This window comes from Apus apus, chromosome 1 (assembly GCF_020740795.1).
Source record: "Apus apus isolate bApuApu2 chromosome 1, bApuApu2.pri.cur, whole genome shotgun sequence".
Classification (NCBI taxonomy): Eukaryota; Metazoa; Chordata; class Aves; order Apodiformes; family Apodidae; genus Apus; species Apus apus.
The window spans coordinates 126,678,867-126,693,813 of NC_067282.1; the positions used below are offsets into that span (position 1 = coordinate 126,678,867).

At 41.9% G+C, this 14,947-nt stretch overlaps 1 protein-coding gene across 4 annotated transcripts in view; it reads left to right on the plus strand.

Annotated features, from left to right (window-relative positions):
- TEAD4 (TEA domain transcription factor 4) overlaps positions 1-14,947 on the plus strand; it is a 59,188-nt gene that overhangs the window by 5,788 nt on the left and 38,453 nt on the right. Inside the window, exon 1 of one of the 4 annotated variants that reach the window (XM_051608103.1) lies at positions 13,966-14,049. The exons of 1 other annotated variant lie outside the window; for it this stretch is intronic. In XM_051608103.1, coding sequence (XP_051464063.1) covers positions 14,019-14,049 — 31 coding nt within the window. In that variant the 5' untranslated portion in view covers positions 13,966-14,018. Of the gene's footprint in view, positions 1-13,965; positions 14,050-14,947 lie in introns of those variants that run through there. 2 more of the 4 variants (XM_051608102.1, XM_051608101.1) reach the window with 2 other exon arrangements.

A 14,947-nucleotide genomic window follows, 5' to 3' on the forward strand; every position in this document is an offset into this window, starting at 1 on the left:
ATCAGTGTACTGAATTGGGGTCCCATTTTATACACCTGTTCTGCCTGTTTGTGGTTTGCTTTTGTCTTGAGGCTTTAGTGAAGGGCTTAGCGTTGGCTGGACGGGTTATGCCCAAAACACAGACTACCTGCTAGCACTGCAGGTGCAGAAATCTGGCTGTGTTTGAGTTTGTGTTGTCGGTGCTTCTGACTATTCTGTGATAAAACAGCTTAGCCCAGGTTCAACTATTTATTTTCTTGGAGGCTGGCTATAGTCTTGGAGCTAAACATTTTCACTGCTTTGGTTGAGATTTTCAAACATCTGTCTCCTGTCTGAGTTTGTGTAAAATTATGCTGTTAGTGTCATGCAAAGCTAAGTATGTCACAGCTGTGAGTTTTTTGGGGACATTTAACCTTGAGACCTAGGCAACGGCTGAGAGATGTCCGGAACAGGAGGCAGGATTAGGAAATAATAATTCAGTTGGAATATTATAAAAAGGGCTTTATGACCCTCTCAATTTCATGTTACTTGTCAGAGAAGACTCAAAAGACACCTGATTTTCAGACAGTGTCAAATGTGAGCCTCTTTGAAGTTACATACACCACTTGCAATTGCAAATAACTTCTAAAGTTCAGCCTTTCAATTATTTTTTTTTTCCTTGAAATTTGTGTCTGGATTTTGCCCCCAGTCCAATTTTGTCATTGATTGGTTCACTTAGGTCTTTGTGCTGCATTTTTTTCCATAGGTAAAATAGGGGTTTTTGAGTCTCATGGAGAGGTTTTCAGGAAAACTTTCAGTGGGTTTAGAAGCAAGGTTTTTTTAGGTTGCTATTAAAGGCTCCCTATACTTAAATAATTGAATAATTCTTTTTGGGAAAATGCTAAGCATGATTTATTTCTATCTCTATCTTGGTTTGGTGAGACCCAAGTAATTTTAATTGGTCAATGTCTACACTTGTCTATAATTGAAGGGACAGTTGTGATTTAAAATGTGTTGGCAAACACTACTGATGATTCGATAGAAAAGGGACATGATTATTGGATTTCCTCCTGTTTTGTTCTATTCTAACCAGCTCTGTACTTGTCAGGAGAATGACTCCTGATGACTGCTGCTGCTAGCCTGAGGGTGACTAACCATTTTCACCCTGCTGCAACCTTCATCTCTTTGGGAAGCTGTGAATTATATGCCACATGTCTTGGAAAGTCAGGGAGAATGGGAGCTCTGGGAACAGTTCCCGGATGGGAGATAACAGTGACTCCCCAGGAATTGCTCTTTGAGGGCAGGGGCCAGTCCAGTGTGTGGCTCAATCCCAGGGCAACCTGACAGTGTCAATCTCTGCTGGCTTTGCTGTCTCAGTTTTCTCTCCCAGCTGAGATGTAAATCATGCAGTAGTCATTTTGGCAGTTCAATGCTGGTGGCCTTGTGATGTAGCCCATATGTGGGAGCTGTGCATGAGCTGCCTGTGGCTTAGGACCAATACCCAAGTTGGCCACCCCTAGGCTAGTAGGAACAGAATTAGCCTTTGGCTTTTGTAGTTATTTGTTGTGTATTTGGTTTTTCTCCCTTCCTTAGGGGAGCAAGGCTGTGTTCTGTTTCCTTTATCACAAATGTAACTAATTGAATGGTGTGGAAGGCCACACACAGCCTCATCTCATCACATCCTGTTTGATTACATTATCCTGGGCTGCACTGATAGAAATTCTCTCTCCTTGTTTTGATTTATATCACTGTGCTGCACACTACATCCTCTCTGTTTCAGCCAGAGCTCTGCTACTGCAATAATTTAAGAGTGTTGTTTTGCTTTGCTCAGGAAGCAAGGTGCCTTTTGAACAGCAGCTACTGCAGGCAGTTTCAGTGTAGCAAGCAAACCAAGGTTGATTTTGTGCTAGGCCGTGTGAGAAGCACTCATTTGGCACCCAAGCCTGTGTTGGATATCACAGTGTCACAGAATCATAGAATGGTTTGGGTTGGAAGGGTCATTAAAGTTCATCTAGTTCCAACCCCCCTGCATGAGCAGGGACACCTCCCACGAGACTGTGTTGCTCAGAGCCCCATCCAAGCTGCCCTTGAACACTGCCAGGGAAGGGGCAGCCACAACTGCCCTGGGAAACCTCTTCCATTGTCTCACCACCTTTACAGTAAAAAATTTCTTCCTAATGTCTAACCTAAATCTCCCCTCTTCCAGCTTTAAACTCTTACCCCTCATCCTATCACTACCCTCTCTGGTGAAAAGCCCCTTCCCAGCTTTCCTGTAGCCCGTTCAGGTACTGGAAGGCCACAATAAGGTCTCCTTGGAGCCTTCTTTTTTCCAGGTTAAATAACCCCAACTCTCTCAGCCTGTCTTCATAGCAGAGGTGCTCCAGCCCTTGGATCATCTTCATGGTCCTCGTCTGGACTCGCTCCAAGAGCTCTATGTCCTTCCTGTGTTGAGGGCTCCAGGAATGGACACAGTACTCCAGGTGGGGTCTCACAGGAGCTGAGTAGAAGTGGGGAATCGCCTCCCTTGACCTACTGAGCATGCTTCTTTTGATGCAGCCCAGGATACTGTTGGCTTTCTGGGCTGCAAGTGCATGTTGCTGGCTCATGTTAAGCCAGCAAGAGTGAAGCACCCTCAAAAGGCTCAGTGATCAGCACCTACCCATCTCTGGATCCACTGGATCATCAGTGGAAACTGCATTACTCTGACTCGAGGCTTATTTAATTAATGGAGTACAGCTCCTGAGGAGCTTGTCAGCAACTGGTTGCTGGCTGGTGCTGCAGAAGTGCTGTTACCTTCTTAGATATAGTTCAGTGCTAGATGGTCTGGCTACAGTTTCTTGATTAGCTTTCTTTGTAGAGACCCTGTAATGCTCATGATTTCTGTCCTCTTTTGCCTGCAGGCTTTAACAGATTTTAGTTATTATTGAGTAGCTACTTTCCTATGTTTTCCCTTTCCAGTATGTTGTTGTTTTTTTTTTCCTGTGGTCTTTGATTTGCAGCCCCTTGGAGCTTCTCATCTGCAGATTGCACTTTCTTCCCTTTCAGAGGAACTGAGCTATTACTGTAGTGTCCTGTAGAATTACCCAGCCTTCTTCCCCTGCTAAGTTTGAATGCCATCTTCCACCATACCTTGCTAAATAGGTTTTGTAGCATTCTAAACTGTTGCTTTCCTAAACCCAAATCTTGTATGACTGCATTATGGAAGCTCATTTGTTAATGTGTTCTGGATGGAAGTAACTGGTTGATTGTCTCTGTTTCCAGGTTTTCTTACAATTATAAACTACTCTAAGGTTATAGTTTGAGTAGCAGGACATCTTCTGGCCAAACTAATTATTTTTTGAAATTCACTGTTTGACTGCTGATCAGATACTAAAATGCTGTGGTTCATATCCACTGTAGTAGCAATATTTGGCTCATGTTACCAAGGAGGTGAATACTGGAATGGTTTGTTTTTACTTGACATCAAGGAATATTTGTAATGAGAAGCAGTCCCTGCCCCCACAGCTTGCAGCCCTATTAAATGAGACCAAGGATGAGGGGAAGTCCTTGGTAAAATTAAATGACTCGCTCTGAGTGCAACCAGCTCAGAAGCAGGAGTGGGACCTTACTGCCGGACTCCACATGGCTGTGCTGGCAAGTGTTCCTGCCTGGTAGGGGTGAGTGAATAAAGACATCTCTGGTTCATGTGTCGTGCTTGATACTGATTCCAGCAAGGAAAGGGGGTGGCCAGGGAGTTGGGGGAGTCTTTTGGACAGAGCAGCTCTAAGAAAACTGAACAACTGGAGACAGCTGGCTGCAGTTTTTCAGATCCTCAGGAAAGTATGGTTTTGTGCTGAGCAGCTGCCACAAATATGTAAAAGAGAGCTGTTACCAACAGTAATGACTGAGAGATTGAGTTTAGAAAGCAGATGTGTCAGACTGTGAAGCCTGTTAAAGATGTGCTTCCTGTCAATGAGACCTCATTGAAGGGCTTTTGGCAGCTGTGTAGCCCTGAGTAATCTCTAAATCTCAGTGAGATACCATGTATGAAAGGAAGGAGAGTTAATGTTAAAATTACCAGCACCAGAACAATTAAACCAAAGCTGCTGGAACTGAAAGATTTTTGTTTTCTCCATGGTTTTGATTTCCTATGGCCCAAAAACCTGCCTTTGTGAGTGATTCATTAAGAGATGGGCCATGGCAGAATGAAGAACAGGGACCAAGAGTGAATAAGAAACAGTATTTGGACATAGGAAAATCATAAGAAGGAATTAGACATACTGTGGTGAGGAGGTGGAAGTGCCTTTAGGGGCTTGTGTCTTTGATCATGGGAGAGAATCCATGACTGGACCCCAAAAAGAAAGGTAGTTAATTATCTCTCAGTGAAATGAGAGTGGGATCACAACAAGAACAACTCTAAGGTACAGTACGAGCAATTCAAGAGCCAAGAAGTGGAGCATTAAGTTCAGACTGAGGGGATCTGAAAAGAACAAACACCAAGCCTGGGACCTCTGGCAAAACTTCCTGTTATGAGAATGGGACAACATCCTCTGATTCCTATGGTCATAAGAACTGTGCATGGCTAGGGGATTCAGATGGGGAAGGAATTGTCTTAGCATGCCTGGGAAATCAAGAATCAGAATCAAATTCCCTCCGCATCAGAATAAAGCTTTGGAGTTACAAGCTCTTACGTAGTTAAAGTAGAAAAAATTTAATTTACGAGTACAATATCTAGTTACGTTAGAACATTCAGTAATACAAATGACTGTTAAAGTTACCAAGGTGTATCTGTACAGTTACTATAGATTGAACAGGAAAACACAAGCAAACTGAAAGCTAGATGTTTACTGAAACATTTGTGTTTTGTTAAAGTAGTTGCTAATTAATATTGTTCAAACCTTTCTTAAAAATACCATATTCAAATTCAGCATGTTTCTGAAAAATGCTCATTTTGACCTGATTGCTTTTTTAACAAGAAGTGATTTTACTGACAGTTTTTCAACTTCCCATACTAATAAAGCCATTTACCATAGAGTTTAGTCCTCAGCTTCCCTACAGCTTGCTTTGTGTAGTTTAATAAATGTCCACTTTGCATTCATATCAACAGTGCAGTAAATGGAAGGCCTGAAGTGTTCAGCCAGAGAAGACACCCACATAGGACCTGAGGAGAACTCCCCGTGTTACTGTTTATTGCCTCTGAGCACATAGTATTGCCTGGGATTGCACATGGAGCTTCCTGTTTAAGCAACATTATTTAAGAAAACTTTGCAGGCCATTTAAGATCTTGGCATCTTGTTGAACTAGTGACCATTATAAGGATTTTTGTGGTCATTTTAGTCTATGGAATTTTTTTGGAAGTTATCAAAAACAAGGCCAATTTGTGTCTGGGTGATTACTGAGGTTCCAGCTAGAGATGTCCAAACATCTGTGCAGTTTCACCTTTGAACAACCATCAGGAACAGCTTTAGTGCCAAGAAGGTGCTCCAAGGTGTAGAAAAGTTGGGATTGGCCACAATAGCACATTTTGTTGCCTGCTGACCTAGCTGTAGCTTGGGACAGGACTAACATTGCTGGTCGAAGCACAAAAAGTAAGAAGCTTGTGTTTTTTTTTTTAAAAAAAGTATCTAGTCACTTCAAGATTTATGTAATTTCTTCTCTTATTGCTTTTATGTTCCACATCTCCCTTGATTCAGACCAGTGCAAGATAAGGCTCACATATTCTGTCTCTTGCTTTGTGGACTTCCCTGCGTATACAAGTGACATCTGTTCAAGTTGGCACAACTTTTCTTTTGTATTTGGAGAACAGAGTCTTGGGAGTTGACACTGAACTGAATACAGCTTGTTTTTCCTGCACTTATTCTGGAGCTTGGATCAGAAAGGATCCTTTGTCACCAAAGGTGATTGGTGCAGATGTGAAACCTTGTGAAATGTGAAATGATCAACATGCAGGGGTGGGGCAATCATAGAATTATAGAATGCCAGGTTGGAAGGGACCTCAAGGATCATCTGGTCCAACCTTTCTAGGTAGGAACATGGTTTAGATGAGGTAGCCCAGCACCTGTGAGTCTGAATCTTTTAAGTGTTGAGTGTTGGGGAATTCACCACTTCCCTGGGGAGATTATTCCAAAGTCCAATTGTTCTTGTAGTGAAAAATTTTCTTCCGGTGTTCAGTCAGAGCATCTCCCCAGGAGTAACTTGCACCCATTACCCCTTGTCTTTTTCATGTGACTTCCTGTAAAAAAGGAGTATCCATCTTTTTGGTAGCCATGCTTTAAGTACTGGAACATGGCAATAAGGTCTTCTCGTCTAAGCCTTTTTTCCATGCTGAGCAAACCCAGCTCTCTCAGCCTTTCCTTGCATGGCAGGCTGCCCAGCCTTTGATCGTCTTTGTGGCCCTTCTATGGACCCTCTCCAGCCTGTCTTCAATTTTTTTTTGTACTGGGGACCAGAACTGAACACAGTGTTCCAGGTGTGCCTTGACAAGTGCTGAGTAGAGTATAATGATGGCTTCTTTATCTCTGCTGGTGATGCCCTTGTTGATGCAGCCCAGCATCCTATTGGCTTTGCCACTGCAGCACACTGTTCACTCATGTTGAGCTTGTTGGCCACCGGGACCCCCAGGACCCTTTCCACAGAGCTGCTCTCCAACCAGGTGGATCCCAGGCTGTGCTGCACTCCTGGGTTATGTTTTCCCTATTATGCTTCAGGTACATTTGCTTAGTTTCCAGCATAAGAGTGTGCCATGCTGAAATCATCTGCTACATATTAATCTATGTCTGCATGAATATTAAGGAGACAAAAATAACTGAATTCAAAGTAGGTGCTTTTTATAGTTAGGATGGCCATACATTCCCTAGGAGATGACTTTGTCTACTTGTATACATTGCTATGGGATTTGGCTCGATAGCAGAGGTTATATCTTCCAAGAACCATGGCTTTGGGAGTCATACAGTTGAGCAGTTTTCACTTGGTGTGCAGCCTGCTGGCTTTTATTTGCAGATCCAAATGCAGGTGAATACACTTGCTGTCACACCTTAGGCTTCTTTCTGAAGCTCTCAATTTCTCAGTCTCTCAGCTTAAGCTAAGACTGATCTGTTTGTGGAGTTTGTGGAGATTTCAAAATGCATTTAAAAAAAAGGCTCTTAGCAGCCTCCAGGGACTAGAGATGCTTGGAGAAATATCCAAAGAAGAACAACTGGAAAATATAGCTTCTGTTCTCTGTCAGAGTCCCCCTGTGGAAAGCTTACTCCTCTGTGCTGATTCCCCAGCAGGACAATCTCTCAAATACCCATGTAATTTTTTTATTGAGCATCTGCCAGTGAAAGGGGTTGTACTGGTCATAGACACTTGGACTGTTACCATTAATTTCTGAATCTCTTAAAGTCACTGCCTGCTTTGGTACTATTCACAGTGTGCTTGGAATGTCTGTCCCAGTGGTAAAGGCTAAGTGTTAGTTCCTTTTTTTCCCTTCCTCACCTCCCATTTTATTCTTTCTTCCCATGTTCATAGAGCTCTGAAAATTTACAGCATGGATCAAGAGGATTGAAATAATTTAATGGTGGGGCTGAATGGACAGATGGACAGTGGTTACACCATTATGTTGTCCAAAAAAATAGTATGATGTTTTAGCCGATATGCACATGAATAACAAAGTCAAGGTATTGGTTGTTTAATAGCTGCAGGTGCACAGGGAGGGGTGCTAGGTGAAATTTCACAAAGCTAGGCCACCTAACGCTGAAAGGTTACAATATTTACAATCATCATAATCAGTCTATTAACATATGTAATACTTAGAAGCTTTTATTGGTTTTGGTTTTTTTTTGGAAACTTTTATTGGTAACAGTGGGCAACCCCACTGCCATGGGCAGGGACACCTCCTACTAGACCAGGTTACTCAAAGCTCTGTCCAAGCTGCCCTTGAACACTTCCAGTGAAGGGACATCCACAGCTTCCCTGGGCAACCTCCCAGTGTCTCACCACCCTCACAGTGAAAAAGCAGACTATTTTATCAGAAGGATTTGTAGAAAAGATTTTAATCTCAACATTAATAGAAATCAAACATCACTGAGGATTTTTAACTTCTTTTTTTTTTTTCCCCCCTCTTCTTTATCTCCTCATTTTCCCAGAGAGAAGGGTTTCTGACTGACAGATGGGGTTTGTTTGTCATCACAGGTTCTGTGTCTGCATCTCTGCGTGGCACCTTGGAGTTTCTAGCTGGCACCATTACCTCCAACGAGTGGAGTTCTCCCACCTCCCCTGAGGGGAGCAACGACTCAGGGGGCAGCGAGGCCTTGGACAAACCTATTGACAATGATGCTGAGGGTGTGTGGAGTCCGGACATTGAGCAGAGCTTCCAGGAAGCGCTAGCCATCTACCCACCATGTGGACGGCGGAAGATTATCTTGTCAGACGAAGGCAAGATGTATGGTAAGGAGAAAGGGCACATCGCAGCACTCCAGGCAGCCTGCCCTGTGCAGGCCACTTGCCCTGTACCAAATAATGTTCTGAATGAACTCTCTTCTTTTTCTTGGGCATTCTTAAGTTGATGCACTTGGTGCTTGGTTGCACTTGGATTTAGGAAAATCGGTGAAGATTTCAATATTCACAGATCAGAAAAAAGTATAGATGTCTTTTGAAAAAGGGTAGTATCAATAGTGTAGATCCCAGAGTTGGGCATACTACTGAACTACTTTTTTGATAGCTATCATATAATGTCTTCATGGTGTGACTAGGTTTATCTCTTGCTGCTTTGTCCAACACTTGTTATCCAAACAGGTAAGGGTCTGCATCTCTCCTGCTGAAGGGCAGAAGTTCAGCCCCTGAACCCTGGAATAGCTCTGCTGGTGGTGTGCCAACACCTGCAGTTTTTTAACTAGCTGCTCTTTTCAGATCTGAAGAAGGCAGGAAACAGACCTCTCTGGCTACTCCCTTTTATTGTAGTTTGTCCCCTTGTAGTCATAAATGTCTGTCACCTGTGGGTTATCCTCAGGTAGCTAGCTAGCTAGATACCCAGCCCTGAGTGCAGAGAAGTGCTGGCTTGCTGCTGCAGCAAAAGTCATCTTTTTAGGTGGTAGACATGATTTTAAATGTTTTTTGGTTTTTTTTTTACCAATTCTGCTGTTAAAATTTCTCTCTTGATTTTGTCCACAAAAAACCTTGTTTGGCTTAGTTCTCTAGATAAGTGTTGGAAGAAGCCACTTGGTACATCTATGACTAAAAAACAAAGCAAAGGCTGGGAGTGTGCAACATTTGTTTAAAAGTTCCAAGGTTTTTAAAACTTTATCAGAGCACTAGCAAGGATCTGCAGCCCTCTTCCTACCTAGTCAGTCCTTGCTTTTTTTTCATTTATATTGGTGTATTGTGTGTCTTTGCAGCCCCCATCTTGGGAACACTGTGCCCTGAAGATCCATATGGAGTACTTCACAAGTAGTTCTGCAGGTTCCTGTCCACCCATTGGGCCATTGTTCCCTGAGATAGGGAATAGGTTGCTCTCACTATGGGGGCATAGGTGGGCAATGTTTACACAGCCTTATCTACAATGGGTAGTTTTATTGGGTAGATGCATCATTATAGCTGTACAGAGCAATGTATGTTGAGTAAGGCTGATCACCCTGAGGCTTAGCAAGTGTCAGTATTATTCTGATGTAGGCATCAATTCCTGCTCTATGCTGGCACAAACATTTTTGTGATTGTGCTGTGGAATCCACCAGGGTGACTGATCGAGTTTAAAACTACCACAGCCATAAAGGGGGAAAAAGTGAACTTAAATTTGGATATACCCCTGATTTATTTCACTCCCCAGCTGCACAGCTGCGTGTGCTGATCCTTAGAGAAGGTATTATGAGTAGGAATGCACAGCCACGGTTAGGGTGAGGGTAGGACTACTGCTCTCAGAAGCAATGCTTGCTTAAAATATTATTTGAGCTAAAATATTACTTGAAAATCCACTGCATGGTTATTAAGAATAAATTAGTGACATGCTCCTTGCTGCTGTAAGTCTGCACTAGTTTTCATGACAGGTGACATTTAAAATTAGTGGTGAAAAATGACAGTTGTGTTTTAAGACTCTCTTAATTTACTAATCATTCTACACAGTCTGTAATACTTCAGCTTTGGAGTGAATGTGTCAGAGCAGAGAGTGAAATGGACCAGAAAAGAATTGACAGTGAGAGCAAAAGTAAAAGTGAAGTAGAATGGACTATAGAAACCATCCAGACTTAGCTGGGGCCTGACCTAGCATCGACTGAGGTTTAGTGGACAGTCTCTAGTTAATTGCACTGGTAAATTGCAGGGTGAACAGTTTGGGCTAGGGGCTGGGAGAAGAATTGAGCAGCTTTTCTGCAAGCCCTTTCCCATTACTCCAAATGAGACAGTGTCCCTGCTTGCCTTCAGTGCACCTGTTCCCAATGTGGATGGTTGGTTTGATATGCTCCTGACAGAAACCAAAGAACTGATATATGCTGTCCTTTGCTTACTAGTCTCCAGGATCCACGCCAGGAGAGTGGGGCCCAGACTGGCATCTATAGAAAGATATGACCAGGCAGGGAGAATAAATATAGCCTCTGATTTAATCTTCACTCCCTACCAGGCAGCTCACAGAACAGGACAAGCTGTATGTAGAGTTGGCCCTGTATCTGACGGACGGTTGTTTAGCTGTCCTGTGACTGACGTGCACAGAGTTCATGGAGCCCAGGGGTGAGGTGTTATGAAGAACTGTATATGCCCCTTTCCTTTGACAAAAAAAGGACCCATTTCACTGTTTCCCAACAAGGAGTGGCTCGTGTGGCGCTTCTTTTGGGCAGGATGTTCCAGGATCTTTTCTATGTGCCGTTTATGTACTCCTCACCTGTTATGAGGCAACCTGTTATCAGTTTAAAGTTTAGTAGCATGTTGAACAAGCTAAAGTGCACCCAGCCGATATGAAGAACTTGCAGTTTTGTTTCAATACTTATAAAATTATACAAGAAGGCCTGTTTAAGCCTATAACACAGGCCTCATGCTCATGCTCCCTAGCCTCTTCAGAGTCGGCTTGCTGCTTACAGTTCTTTAGATAACATGATGCTGATTGCTGAGTGGACATGATTCCTACGTCACCTGAAAGTCAGTCAGCTCTTCTCTGTACATGAATTATCTGTGTCTTGATGCCTTTGCTGCCTTCTTTTCCTTCATTATGTTTTTTGTTCCTAGACCTGTTCCATTACTGGAGACAGCATCCTGACTAGATAAGCTCATACTGTAGCATTGCTCTGGATGCAAGCCCTCACTGTCCTCTCCAGCAGTCTCTGCTCACTACCTTTCAAAGGCACATAAAGCTGCCTTGTCTGTTACGGGATGCTATCTTTTCTCCTAATCTTTGTGTTGACACGAGAAGCAGTGAATCTGAAGCGCCATTAACTTACTGATCTGGTGCCTTCAGGTACCACTAAGGTAATTTTATAAGTGTTGCCAGATAGAATACCACGGGGGTTCAGTATTACAATTTGGGATCTTACATTTTGCAAGTATGTTTTTCCACGGGAAAAATAATATCTGTAGCATTTGTACCAAATAAGCAAGTACAGACCTCAGTGTTAGTATCTCCTGGCATCTTCAGTACTGTTCTAGAGAAAAGAGAGGGGGGAAAAACTTACTCCTTCTGTGTGATTTGCATGGAGATCCTAAATAGAGAGGGTGTCCCAACACTATTTAGGACAGAGAAATAAAAAAATAGTAAACAGCAAAGTTATATTTGTTTTGATAAAACACTGCTAGGGCCTTGATTTACAAGTGAGGAAGTAACAGCTTGATAGAAATGAGCTGCTGCCTTAGCTGTCCAGTGTTCCCTTCCACTGCACAAACATCTGGCTGGGAGCACCTTTTTGTAGGAGCTAGATTTGGCAGCTGTTTGTTATCTTGCTGTTCTGTAGGAGGCAATAGTTTAGCAGCTGGTTACAAACACCTCAACCATTTCTGTGAGCAGACAGCTGGGTATAGTAATACGTCTCTCAGTCTGGTGCAATCTGTTTGTGAGTCAAAGCCCTGATAGGGCTGTTAGGAAGCACTTGAAGATGTCCAAAGCACAGAGGCTGATTTATAGAAGACAGATAGTTAACCATGTTACTAATTACAACCTGGAGCAGGCAGTGAACTGCAAAGGCTTGACCTTGCAACATGAATTAAGTTGACATAAAAGGTCATGCCAAAGGCTACCATGTCACAAGTGGTCCATCCTATCCCTGTTCTAAAGTAATCAGGTAAATTTGCAGGATATTTTCTTCATCTCAAAGGTATATGCTATTTGTTAAATGCTGTAACCAATCTCAAAAAGTCACTAAAACTGAAAAACAAACAAATAAAACCAAAGCACAAAGCATACACTGCCTGTTCCAGCTCATAAACAGAAGTTCTGCTTGAGGGGAGGAAGGACCATGGCACCTATTACAAATATAAAAACCTTCAAGGTGTCAGTCTTTAAATACCTGATGGTGTTTCAGTCAGAGCAATTGGAACATGTTGACACTGAACTGGCTGGCCCAGGTAATTGCAAAATTTCTATTTCAGCTGTGATATCCCTCAGAGAGGTACTTCTGCAGTTCCTATGCCTTCCATTATTGTGATCTAGTGAACCACAGAACAGCCCTTCATCCCACAGTTTTCTTAATGATATTGAATCTCCCATTTTAAACAGCAGAAAACAGATGAAACTTAGATTTGTGGACAATCTATCAGGATGCAGACTTTCCTATCCTCCCCTCTTCTCTTGGTCATAGATGTGATGTTTTTGGTCAAAAACAAGGTTTTGTGTCACTGAGTCAGCTTTAAACTTTACTTTTGTGTGGTTCTGTTTCTTTTCTGTGGACTATATGAAACCAGATTTCTGGAGACCTTTACAACAGGTCAAACTTCTGCTGGAGTTTGTCAAGTTTTTCCTTTCTAATCTGAGTTCAACATTCTTCATGTTAAACTGTATGGCAGTTTAACTGGTGTTTTCTCCATGCAAACATAGAAAGAAGTATTTCCCCATGAGTTCTAAGCATTTCCTGAGTATTAAAGAATTTACCACTTTTGAAATGCCAACTGCTTTCTGTTTCAGTTAATAGAGTTAATAATAATTACTGTGGCATCTTTCCTTAATGTGCTTAGTACTGAACAGTAATATATTAGCAGTTTTATTGTGTATTACATGTTATCAAAATTATTACGACTACTAGGAGGGGTGGCTTTATTGTGTTGTTTCAACAAAGAGCACGTTCTGTGCTTTTTGACTTTCAGCAGCTTCATAGTTCCGTTTTTATTTGCCAGGCTGAAAACCAAGTGTGATGTGTAGGATTATGTTTTTCTCACTGTATATGTCTGTAGCCATGGAGCTTTTTTTGTCCTGTTGAAGTAACTTCTTCATTAGCAGCATTGCATTACCCTTTTGGCTCTTCCTCTGACTTTTTAATTTCCAGCTTTATGCACTCATCTGCCTTGTACCTGAGAGGCCATTTCATTTTCATTTGCCAGCCTTTTCCATGCTAGCAAGTAATTGTTTTGCTTCTGCTGGGCTTCTGGATAACTTCACTCATTTCCAGTAGTTTTCTGAAAAGTTTAGTTTAAAACCCTTAGTGGATTTTTTACATTTTTAGAAACAGTGTTTCTAGATTTCAATTCTAGATTGAATTCAAAACCTGGGAACAATATCAGACATGGGAAAAGGTAATAAAAAATGTCCACTAGCTTGGGTTTCTTTTTTCCTTTGAAACAAGCACATGTAAAGACCTCTTCTGGACAGGTTTTTGGGAGCACGTTACCAGAAAGATTTCAAAAACATGAAGTGAATTCTGAGAAGAGCAACAAGCATACCAGATTTAACACTGAGCTCTGGGAGTTGGAGGGACTGATTTAGGAGGAAAGATTAAAGTAGCTAAATATACATAGCTTGGATAAGCGATGACTGAAAGGTGGAGGGGTGGGGGGACACATAATAACAGTCTAAAAATATTTGAAGGGTGTTAACATTTGGAGGGAGAGGGATTTTGTGGAACATGTGAGCATGACTAGGATTAATGGGAAAGAAAGAAGAAATATAGGATGGATATCAGCAGGAGCTTCTTGACAGCATGGTGCTCATTGTTGAGGGTTTTGTTTTCTGTAAGTAGTTAGAATGGAAATGCTGTTGGTGTTTTAAAATTGTATTGGACGTAACTAGTCCCAAGGCACATGTTTTTGCAAGTGTATGTGTGTTTTGATGAATGAGAGGTGCATTCTAGATTAAATGTACTATTATTTTACATAGGAAACAGAGAACATTGGGTGGTAACTGAATATGACATTCCACTATAAATATCTGCCATATATTTAAAAACTGTTAGTATTATGGTTCACTCGATCTGTGGTTTTGTGACATGAGTAAGTTCATTAGACTGATGGACTCAGAGACTCTTTGTCAGGTCTGAAACAGGAAGAATCATAGAATGGTTTGGATTGGAAAGGATCTTAAAGATCATCTAGTTCCAACCTCCCTGCATGGGCAGGGACAACCTTCCACTAGACCAGGTTGCTCAAGGCACTATAAATGCTAGGGGTACTTTTTCAGAATTTGTCTTCTTTTGATTTGTCAGACACTGAGTAATGTAGGGCAATAGCATTTCTCTAGCAAGTGGGTGCACATACACAGAGGGAGCTGAGAAGTGTCAATATGCAGATTACGTGGAGACCTGGCATAGGAAAAAAGCTTTCTTATTTCTGCAGTGCAAGTAAGCAAAAGCTGTCACATGAACTCTCTTTTAAAGTCTCTTTCAAATGCCTTACTGCAGGAGGGCATGTATGAAATACAACTTAACAAAACTTTATTAAGTAGCCCTATACTTCTGTTAAGCAAAAACTGTACAAGAGAACATAAGCTTTCCAGGTTCTATTGCCCAAAGGGAAGGAAAGTGGCTAGATCAGGAAAAGAGAATATTACAGCTCAAAGAAGATCATTCTTATTCATGCAGGATACAGATCATGAGCGTAGGAGAACTAGGACTATCTATTGGTTTAAACAGTT